The sequence below is a fragment of the Orycteropus afer genome, unplaced genomic scaffold (assembly GCF_000298275.1).
Source record: "Orycteropus afer afer isolate SDZICR_OR568_19922 unplaced genomic scaffold, OryAfe1.0 scaffold00003, whole genome shotgun sequence".
Lineage (NCBI taxonomy): Eukaryota > Metazoa > Chordata > Mammalia > Tubulidentata > Orycteropodidae > Orycteropus > Orycteropus afer.
The window spans coordinates 29,847,114-29,858,788 of NW_006921590.1; the positions used below are offsets into that span (position 1 = coordinate 29,847,114).

Here is an 11,675-nt window from a genome sequence, read left to right on the forward strand (position 1 = left end):
CTAAGGGACTTGACTGCTAACCATAAGGCTGGTGGTTCAAACCCACCAGCCACTCCTCAGAAGGAAGGTTGGGCAATCTACTTCTGTAGTGATACCACCTTGGAAACCCAAGAAGGGGTTTCTATGAGTTGGGTCCTACTCAACGGCACATAACAACAGCAACAATATGCAGATGACACAATGTTGCATGCTAAAAGTGAAGAAGATTTGAAGCACTTACTGATAGAGATCAAACACTGCAGTTTTTAGTATGGATCACACCTCACCATAAAGAAAACAAAAATCCTCACAGCTGGACTAATAAGCAATATCATGATAAATGGAGAAAAGATTGAAGTCAGGAATTTCATTTTACTTGGATCCATAATCAATGCCCATGGAAGTAGTAGTCAAGAAATCAAACTATGTATTGCACTGTAGATCTCTGCTGCAAAAGACCTCTTTAAAGTGTTAAGAACAAATATGTCACTTTGTAGACTAAGGTGTGTCTAACCTAAGCCATGGTATTTTCAATAGCCTCATATGCATACCAAAGCTGGACAATGAATAAGGAAGACCAAAGGAGAATTGATGCATTTGAATTGTGGCATTGGCAAAAATATTGAAAATACCATGCACTGCCAGAAGAATGAACAAATCTGTCTAGTAAGAAGTGCAGCTGGAATGCTACTTAGAAGTGAAAATAGCCAGACTTTGTCTTCCTACTTTGGTCATATTGTCAGAAAAGACCAGTCCTGGAGAAGGATATCATGCTTGGTAAAGTGGAGGGTTAGTGAAAATCCACAATGAGATGGATTGAAACAGTGGCTGCAATGGGTTCAGGCATGGCAAAGATTGTGAGGATGGTGCAGGACCAGGCAGTATTTCGTTCTGTTGTACATAAGGTCACTACAAGTTGGAAATGACTTGATGGCAGCTAACAACAACAGCAATTCCAGTTGGTTTCTGATACAAGCAACCAATAGAGTAGGTAGATAGGTAAGTAATGGATAGATTAGATAGATAGACAGGCAGATAGATAGATAGATAGATATTGTAAAATGAGATTGGGAAAAGGGAGTCAAGTATATAGAAACAGTGCCAAGTTTAGAAAAATCCAACCTCATTTCTGAGAAGAGGCTATTAGGTTGTGCTCCTTGCAAGAAGGCCAACAAATCAATTTAGTGGAATCCAAATCTGGGAGTGGATTAGATGACGTCTTATGGATGGAAATATTCTATAATTCATTCATTCACTTATTCAACAAACATTTATTGAGCACCTACTAGTGCTGGTCTTCTAGGTGCTAGGATTCAGCAATGAGTAAAACAGACAAAAAAGTCCCAACTTACACGGAGCTTACATTCTAATGGGGAAGGCAAACAATAAAGAAAGAAAGAAAGTTTGTGAGATGGTAATAAGACTAAGGAGAAAAAAAAGGGGACATCCATAGTGTAGGAGGTGTTAGGTTTATTATTATTATTATTATTGTGATTTGGGTGAAGATTTACAGAGCAAATTCACTTTCCATACAGCAGTTCATATATACTTTGTCTCATGTCATTGACCATAGTTTACCACAATGCAACAGCTCCCCTCCCACTTCCTCCCCATAGTTACCTCTTCCCAGTGTCCAACCTTAGGACGTGTTAGTTTTAAGAGTGTCGTCCAGGAAGGACTCACTGAGAAGGGACATTTGAGCAAAGACATGAAGGAGGTAAGGGAGATCTGAGTCATGCAAGTATCTATGAGGCAAGTATTCCTGGCAGGGAACTTAGGCCTGTGTTCTTCAGAGGGGAGGGGCTTCATGGTCTGGTCTGGTCTCTTCCAGACAAACCAAGCAGATGCTGTGACTCTCGATGCAGGCTGGGTGTATGAGGCAGGCCTGCCCCCCCGAAACCTGAAACCTGTCGTAGCAGAGTTCTATAGGTCAAAAAACAGTAAGTTCTCCCGGGGGACGCAGATGTCTGTGCTGAGACTGAAGTCATGGTGGGAGGCAGGGTCTTGGGGGTGGCTTACACTTGAAAGGAACAAAATTGATGGATTGAATAAGGTGATCACTTATGTTGACCCATGAGGGCTAAGGTATTGATTCTCCCTGGGAAGCTGTGAACTTTGTGCACCTGACAGACATGCTGTTGGTGTTGCTGGATGGGGGGTACCCAAGTCTGTGAGGGGAGGTGCTGTCTAGAGTCCATTACCAGTCGGGTTGCACCAATGGGATGCCTATCTCTGGAGACACACAGGAGCTCTGACAACCTATTCCCTCTGCTAAGTCCCCTGCAGGTGCCACAGAACCCAGGGCCTGTGTCTTGTTGTGTGGGGAGATTCTGGGGGAGTCTGAGAATGTGGCTTTGCCTCCTTCCCACACTTTTTCATTAGTGTCATCTGGTGGGAACACAGCCTGCCTCCATTTGACTCCAACTTGCAGGGCCCTGGCAAAATCCTGGAGATGCTCCTGCATCCTTCTCCTCACACTTTCTCCTTCTGTCTGGGCTGCAGACAGAGAAGTAGAGAAGGGTGCAAAGCTCTTGGGGGTATAGAGTAACATCACAATAACCTGGAGCTAAAGGTCTCCTTAAGAATGTCCTATAAGGCTTGTCTCCTCACTGGCTTGGAGCAGCTGGCAGAAAAGAAGCTAGTTTTATTACCTTGAAAAGGGACAGTTTTTCTCTCTCTTGTAAATCAAGGATGCTTTTCATTCCCTTTTCTGTCTGTTTGCCAGGGGATTTGGTGCGGGTCCTAGGAGCCTCTCCCCAAAGTTTCCCATTGCATACACTCTGGAATGTTAGTAATGATGATGTGGCATCTTCCTTTTGCTTTTCCTTTCTCTCTGCCCCTTAGCAGATCTAAAAACCCACTATTATGCTGTAGCTGTGGCACGGAAGGGCAGTGGTTTCCAGCTGAACCAGCTCCAAGGCAAGAAGGCCTGCCACACAGGCCTGAACAGTGCTGCTGGCTGGAATGTTCCCATCAACTTACTTCTCTATGACTTGCCAAAGCCACATGTGCCAGTTGAGAGTGGTAAGCTGGCAGGGGGTGGATTCATTTAGGCAGTCATCTCTATTCCAGTTGCCCACACAGGTCACTTTGGGGCCACACAGTCACTGTAAGTGAATTCTGGGGGATCAGGGAAGAGTAAGATTCAAGCTTGAAACCCAAGGGAGGGTTTCCTTGGGAGCTGGAAGTCTTTTCTTCTCTCAACAAAGATACCTTTGTCTCTCTGAGCTCCTGACAGCACCACACACATGGTAACTCCAGCAGCTTGATTTGGCCAAAGCCTCCGTTGAGGCCCACTAAGAAGGAGACCTTCCCTCCAGCTTTCCAGAAAGCTCACTAAGGGATTATAGCCACCGGCCTGGAGTCAGTCCTCAGTGACTTGGGCCGTGTTATCAAACACCAACAATGAAGGGACGAGTGGACTGTAGCTGTGATTGGTTATGTACTCTTGTCTTCTTGTTCAGTTGAAATAGCCAACATGAGCCTTAGGTGTATTGTCAGCCCTTGAAAGGTGATAGCCAAATCCTGTGTTCCCCACAGACGTGCACTCTTTGGAGCCCTGCCAACTTCTGCAGCAATTGTGTTTTGACTGTGTTAGGGATAAGGGCTTGCTGGCATTGGATGGCAAGCTGCAGCCTGGGCCACAGCTCTGAGGCCATGCATTCCCTGGCCTGTCTTGGAGTTCCTGCTTGTCTCAGAGTCAGACACTGCTGGACAGCTGTCTGGGGAGATATGTGGGGGCTGTTGGTATGACCTCCACCGACTCCATTGGTTCCCAGAAGAGGGCTTCCCAATGAGACACCATAACCTTTTGATGCAGAGGAAGTGGGTGGGGCTAGGAGAAACTGGGTCCTGAGGTAAGGAAGGGCTGTCAGAGGTTGGTTGACCTGCCAGGTGTTTAGAGTTCTGTGTGGCCTCTCTAGAGCTTCCATGCTGGTGAGTTAACAGAGGTGATTGTCTCTGGGGCTGCAGTTTTGGTTCAGTGTCAGTAGCTCTTGTACTTGGAACAGACAAGCTAGGGAAACATTCTCATGGTCTTAGCCTTGGCCCACACATGAGTGTGATGTCTGAGTACACAGAGGCCGGGCCACCCACTCCTCGAAGCACAGGTATTGTCAACCACCTCTGACAGGCTGTACATGGCTAGCCTGGGCATACTTGCTTCCTTAGAACAGTCTTGGAGGGACTGTAGACTCGTGGCCACCCCACTCACTCACATGCACAGCACAGAGCCAGCTTGTGCATGTGGTCCATTTCTCTGTGTTGAGCAGCTGTGTCCAAGTTCTTCTCGGGCAGCTGTGTCCCCTGTGCAGATCCGAAAATGTTCCCCAACCTGTGTCAGCTGTGTGCGGGGACAAGGACAGCCAAGTGTGCCTGTAACTCCCAGGAACCATACTTTGGCTACTCAGGCGCCTTCAAGTGAGTGATACCATTTGCTGCACCTTCTCATTCTGAAGATGGGGGACAAATGCATTGGGAGTAAACAGGCCTACCCTAGACCCCTAGAGTGTCAGTGTGAAACCCAGGGTCCTGAGTCCCTCCCATGGCCAGCCCTCACTAACCATCTCGAGGAGCAGTCTTCTTTATAGGGGCTCCCTTGTCTCCCCAGAGAATGCCCTTATTATGCTCCTGGAACAGGGAGGGCTGAGGGGACAGACCACTCTGGGACTCTGACATCTGCTGACACACTCCTGGGCTCCTGGATGGGCCAAAGACCAGAACCCTCATCCCCCATCCCCCCCCCATGTCTTTCTCCCTAAGCATCTCCACGTAGCAGGAATAGGTGTCTGCCTTTCACCACCTCCCCCTCAGACTTCTGTAGGCCTCTCTCATTCTCCATTCTCCATAAGATAAATGGCTGCTGCCCCAAACCAAAGTGAAACTGGCTGAGGCTCCAAGGCTATCCAAAGTCTTTATCTTCCATATAAAGTCTTTAGACTTTTATTTAAAAAAAAAAACAAAAACATATATATTGTTTTTTGCTATCTTTGAAGAGGAAAGTGGGCCCTTCTTTTGCAACAGCCCTCCCCAGAGTTGCCTGGGATGTCAGCTTCCATGGGTCTTGTTTGCTTCAGGCCTGGGCTTGGCTGGGGGGTTCAAGGCCAGCCCCTCAGGCAAGGCTATCACCTCTGTAAGGACAGACTGATGCCTGAGAAACTGTGATCAGAGCCCTGAGAGCCCTGGGTCATGGCATATTCTCAGAGGGTCTGCCTGAGGGTGGGGCAGGGCTGTGCAGGTGGTGGGTGGCCAACGTATCTCTCCTGTTCCACAGGTGTCTGATGGATGGTGTTGGGGATGTGTGTTTTGTGAGACACATATCACTGTTGGGTAAGTGCTGGGAAGAAGATCATGTGGAGCTCTTGTTCTTTCCTGAAAGTTTTCTTACATCTAGAGATGAGTAATGTCAAGGTCTTTAATATCACAGGAGAATTTTTGTGTAAATAACGTTTCTGTTGTTTGCACTTTACTTAGTGCTTAATTTATTTGACCCATAATTGTTGACCTCCAATAATATTTGACCCCAGTAAGCAAATTTTCTGAACATACAGCTATAACTTACCAAATAATAAAGCAAAACAAGTTCTAATAATCAAATATTCTTTATCACTGAAATATTAGTTTTAAATTTAATCTCATTCTCCTGAATGCTTCATTATCTAAATGCTTCAAACACTTAAAGCAAGCACACAAATTATTGTAATGATTTCAGAACTTCTTAGCACATCTACAATGAAATCTGTTACAAAAGTACTATTACCATAGACATAAATGTATTTTTTCTTTATTTCTATATTTGAAAAAGACAAAACCAAAACAATCTGAAATCACTTGTCTACTATTATACAAGATCCCCTATTGCCTTCAAAGGAGGGTTTTATGAGAGACTATACACTGGGTTTTAGGGTTGAGAATGTGTGCTGGTGTCAGCAAAGGTCTGCTCCTGCCACTGCTTGGGCCCTTGGTAACTTAAGTGGAAAATTTATTTCTTCTGAAGCCATTAGATCCAACTGATTTTCTTTCTTTTTCTTTTTTTTTTTTTTTAATTTTTATTGTGATTTGGGTGAAAGTTTACAGAGCAAATTCATTTTCCATACAACAGCTCACCCTATTGATTCTTTTAATTTAATTCTAACATTACTACCAAAAACCAAACCACACTCACTGCCATTGAGTCATTCCTGACTCAGAACGCCCTTTCCTTGGGTTTCCAAGGTGTTATCTCTACAGAAGTAGATTGTCCAGTCTTCCTCCCAAGGAGTGGCTGGTGGGTTTGAAGCTCCAACCTTCTGGTTAGCAGTCAAATGCCTTAGGCACTACGCCACCTAACACATTGAGCTCCTAACACATTGTTTAATTTTTTTCTTGTAAATATAAATATATTAAATTTATTTTCTCTGTGGCAAATAACAACAACAACAATAGCACACCTTACTAAAATTTTAATCATTCACAGGAACTCTAGTTGTACCAATTGTCTTTTAAAATGAGATTTTATCAACCTCAAAGACCTTGTAATACCATGGAAGCTAAAGAGCTAGTTTTCCTCACAGGAAGTCTTGCCCTTTTTGTACCTGCAGAGTGCCCTGACTGGGCCCTTAGGCCTCTTTCTACCCCTCAACCCTCCCATGACCTTTTCCCAGCAGGACTCAGCCCCCAGGGGAGTATTGCTACTTTGATGGGGGGGGGGGCTGGTTTGTTCTGGTGTGGTGGCATATCAATCCCAGACTGAGACTTTGATAAATTATGTTAACTCTCTGAGCCTCAGTTTCCTCATCTCTAGAATGATACAATCATGTTACTAGCCTCCTTGAGTTGTTGGGAGGATTGAATGAAACAGTGTCCTCAGCACTGTCTCTGGTGTGTCATGAGTGGTCAGTAAATGTTTGCCATCATCGTTCATATTAGCAGAGCCACAGAGACAAGGGGCAGTTGCAGGGATCCTGGGTCAGGCATACACCTCAATCCCACGTCTATCTGGATATGAGGTAGTGAACCTGCCATTTCATCTTCCAAGGCCCCAGGTTCTTCATCAGTATAAGTGTCTAGAAAAGATTCCCTGTCAGTCCTCTTCAGGTCAAAAATAGTGTGATTCAGTGAGGAGCAAGGAACCACAGCTCATGGTTTCTGCCTGCAGAAACTCAACTGGGCTTTCTCTTTCCCAGAGAACTTGGACAAGTTCCAAAAGGACTTGTTTGAGCTGCTTTGTCCAGACAACACCCGGAAGCCTGTGGATGCATACAAGGAATGCTACCTGGCCTGGGTACCTTCTCACGCTGTCGTGGCCCGAAGTGCAGATGGCAAGGAGGACTTGATCTGGGAGCTGCTCAGTAAGGCACAGGTATCTCCATCTACCCATTTGCTGTCCTCCCCTCCTGCTGCATGGTCCCTGCTTGGATTTGAGGGCTCTTGTCACTCTACAAGTTTTTCTGAGTTTGGGGCACAGTAGGAACCAGGGCATACATCACTCACTTCACTGACAAGCCACTCAGGCTATAAATATTATAGATGGCAGAAGCCGTGAAACCCTTTTGGGCATTACCAACCTAGTGGGCCAAAGACTCTCTGCAGAGGCTTCTCATTGCCCCATTTCCAACTTTTCAATTCTAAATTGGTTCTTTAGATTACAGCACAGATGCTCCCCTCCAGGAAGTGCTCCCCATTATCTCATATGTTCCCACCCTCATGACCACCCGCCTAGAGCCAGGTCCCCCAAGCATGAGCATTGTCTCCTCCTGACAGCCTCTGTACATCAGCACACCGTGTCTGTCAGTGCCCCCTGCTTATTGCTGGAGTCAGATGTGAATCTGACAAATACTTGTTCTCTAGTCCTCACAGACGAGTGTGGGAGACACAATTAGTGCCTGTATGAATTACTACCAGGTGAAATCAGTACAGCCTTGGGGATATGGATCAGGCACTTTACAGAGGACAGAGGAATTGATTTGCTTGGGCTCTCTGGGGAGATTCCTGAGCCCTGAGTAAGCCTTCTGTACCTCAAGGAAGTGTGTGTGTGGGTGGGTGGGTGGGTGGGGGAAGCAGTTACCAGGGAGGATAGCAGGTTCCTTTTCACTCAGGCACTGCAAAGGCAGATGGGCATTTGAAAGATTGCCACCATCAGTCAGGAATGGCTCTGAAGTGGCCAAAAAGGGAAGAGACTCTTGAAGTGTTTCAGCTGATCCTTCAGTGGCAGGCCCAGGATGGGAGAGGAGACCCTGGCTCCTGACCTTCAGCCCCAGGGGGACATTTCTGGAGCACCAGTGGCTCCAGGAGGAAGACCACCATTCCACTGCCCAGGGAGGTGCAAAGCAGCAGTCTGGCATGGGAGAGGGCCAGCTGCCTGACACACGTGATTCCCAGACCCCTTTGTATAGGTCTAGGGGATTGCCCTGGCACTTTTCCTGAGGCTGCACAAGGTGGACACAGTAGGATTTGTCTGGGAGAGAGACTTGAGAACACCATGAGCCACTGAGACTTCAGAGGGCCTTGATCAGTGCCTTCACTCTTGGGCTCTTGTAGTTTTCTCCCTTTCTGCTTTCCTTGTCTAACATTTACCCTTCTCTACTCTTCATCTCCCCCCCCCCAATCCTTTGAACAGGAATATTTTGGAAAAGACAAGTCAGCAGAATTCCAACTCTTTGACTCTCCTTATGGGAAGGACCTGCTGTTCACAGACGCTGCCCATGGTTTTCTAAAGATCCCCCCTAAGATGGACTCTTGGCTGTACCTGGGATCTGAGCAAATCACTGCCATTAAGAATCTAAGGACAGGTGTGTAAAGTCCTGGAGGGACCTGTAGAACTTGGGAAATGGGGTGGGGTAGGGACAATTGATTGAGGCTTTCTAGATGCTAACATCCCTCATCCAGCCTTTGTCAGTCTGTGGGGCTCAAGGAACTACTGATTACATTGGGTTCATATTGGGGTTTCCTACTGAGCTAGGTGGTTGTTGTTATAATGTGCCGACGAGTCAGAAAGACCTAAATTATGAGATCACAAAAGGGTTTTGAAGACCTTTAGATTACAGATAGCTTGAAGTGATGATGCTGCCAGCTTCTTTGTATCATCTAGGACTGCCTCACACAACACAGACCTATTTGACCTAAAGACGGTGAAATAGCCCATCCTAAACTAAAGTGGGAATATGGCCACCACCACCATCAGGAGTTGAACTGCACTTTCAGAGGATTTTGATCCACTCCTGCCTTCCATTAGCTCCCTAAGGTTCATTTCACCCTTCCTTTTCTCCTTCTTCTCCCTTCCCTCATCCCTTTCAGTTACCAGCTGAGTGCTTAACCACTGTACCACAGGACTCCCTCTCTTTCAGTTAACCAGCAGTTATAGAGCATCTGCAAAGGCCAGCTGGTGTTATATGTGAGCATACGGTGGTGAGGTGGAGCATTGAGGGGAGGGCCAGCAGGCCCCAACAAAACAAAACACATGACTGCTAACTGAGGACTGCTCCCTGAATGGGAGAACTCAGTCCTGAAAGAGAAAACCCCAGAAAGCCCTGAGCTGGCCTGGTGCTCAGGGTGGCCTCCCCTGGGGATGTGTGGTCAGGAGCTCTGCTTTACTGCACTTGTTCCTCATTTCTCCTGGAGGAGTGGGCATGAAAGAGTATGTCATGGGAATGCGAATGTCCAACCCAATGGCTATTAGTGAGGGTCTGCGGGAGGGCAGCTACTCCACAGTGGCATTAAGCATCCAGTTCCATTTTGGTGCTTCTTTAGGATTGTGTCTCTTTTCCACCTATCCTAGGTACATACGACACCAAGCAGGTGCAGTGGTGTGCAGTGGGCAATCATGAGAAGGCCAAGTGTGACAATTGGAGTGCTGTGAGTGGTGGCATCTTAAAGTGCACCGTGGAGGAGACCACCGAGGACTGCATTGCTGCCATTGTGGTATGCAGGGCCCTCCTCCACAGCTGGGTGTAGACATCCAAATATGCAGCGTGTCTGCTGAGTCTGGTATTGAAGGGCCTCTTCCCAAATGCCTCCCCGTCAGCTGCTATGCTGCAGACGTACCTGTCCTGTGCTGCCACCTACCTCTGGTTGCCCTGCAGGCTGCTCTAGCTCAGGGCCAGGTACAGAAATGCAGAGCCAACCCCAAACCCAGATTCCTTTGGCCCCAGCTCAAGTCCAGGGAACTCTGAGAGGATGAGAGGAAGTGGGGGGACATTGAAAGATGTGGTCATGATCAATGTGAATTATGATAACAAATTGCCCTTTGCAGTCCTTTGTTGTTGTAATGTGCCATTGAGTTGGACCCGACTCATAGCAACCCCTCCTTGGGTTTCCAAGGCAGTATCACTATGGGAGTAGATTCCCCAATCTTCCTTCCGAGGAATGGCTGGTGGGTTTGAACCGCCATCCTTCTGGTTAGCTGTCAAGTGCCTTAGAGACACTATGACACCAGAGCTCCTTTGCAGTTCTTTAGTCATAAGTTTAATTTCTTTCCTGATTACGAAAAATTCCATGCCAGTAGATAAAAGGGAAAGAAATGAAATCATTCACAATTTCAAAACTCAGATATCATCAATCATGTATTAATTTTCCATTTCTCTATAAGCGTGTAATATTCTTCTGATTAGAAAAAGTACTTAAAAAAAAAACAACACTAAAACACTGACAAATTTAAGAGACTGTACAAATAATGAGATCCTAATTTTGGTAAACCTCCTTGAGACCAAATCATAAGATTAAGAGCTTGCTGTTTATACCGTCTCCTAAATTTGTCAGTTGTAAGGATTAAATGTACTTAAGTGCTCATAACACTGCCTCGAATATAGTAAGTGGTGAATAAATATTAGTTATTAGGATTATTTCATTATTATTACTATTATTATCTAAAGTGTCGAGCATAATTAGTGTACTTTCCTAGGTAATGAAATATTCATTTAAAATGTTCTTAATACCTGCATGATATTCAACCAAGTATTTCTCTTTTTTTAATTTTTTAAGTTTTTTTTTGTGCAGTCTGGAAACTTTCAGTGCAAATTAACATACCAAAACAGTGTACTAATTAATATTTGTTGCTTTTAATTTTTGCAAGAGTGTTGTTTGGAAGCAGCTGGCAGAACAGGGCTGCTGTTACTGAATCTTTGCCAAACAATTACAAGTGTTATCTCTTGCTTAGTCATTTACGCAAATTAATTTGAACAATAAGCCTTTCACTGGTCCTTCGTGAATCATGCAAAAAGGGATCTGCCAAAAATTGCTAGTTGGCAGAGAAGAATTGGTCAATGCTGGGCATTTTGTTGGAAGATAATGAAGAGTGAAGTTCAACATTGTTTTAGATTGTAGGCAATTGCCTAAATATTACAAGATTTACTTAGTACTCTTAAACAAACTTGAGAATTTCCCTTAATGAAGAGTAAACCTACATACTAGTGAATATTCAGTTTATAGGAGGACTCTAATCTTTCATGAAATATCTAACTTGAATATGTCTTTTTAATTAAAAGTTTTATTTATTTTCAATTTTTTAAAAAAAATTTTCCCCTTCACCCAAGTTAATATGTGTCTACCCTCTAGTTAGTGGTTTATCCTCTCTTTGCTATACACCCCTGGTAACCATCAAATAATATATTGTTTTTTAATTGTGATTTGGATGAAGATTTACAGAGCAAATTCACTTTCCATACAGCAGTTCACATATACTTTGTCTCATGTCATTGACCACAGTTTACCACAATGCAACA

General features: G+C 45.1%; 1 protein-coding gene across 1 annotated transcript in view; it reads left to right on the forward strand.

Annotated features, from left to right (window-relative positions):
- Positions 1-11,675, forward strand: part of LOC103194130 (inhibitor of carbonic anhydrase-like) — an 82,377-nt gene that overhangs the window by 28,921 nt on the left and 41,781 nt on the right. The window contains exons 4-10 of the mRNA XM_007937493.1: positions 1,811-1,919; positions 2,827-3,018; positions 4,251-4,398; positions 5,252-5,307; positions 7,143-7,318; positions 8,576-8,747; positions 9,734-9,876. Of these exons, the coding sequence (XP_007935684.1) occupies positions 1,811-1,919; positions 2,827-3,018; positions 4,251-4,398; positions 5,252-5,307; positions 7,143-7,318; positions 8,576-8,747; positions 9,734-9,876 (996 nt within the window). The remainder of the gene's footprint in view (positions 1-1,810; positions 1,920-2,826; positions 3,019-4,250; positions 4,399-5,251; positions 5,308-7,142; positions 7,319-8,575; positions 8,748-9,733; positions 9,877-11,675) is intronic.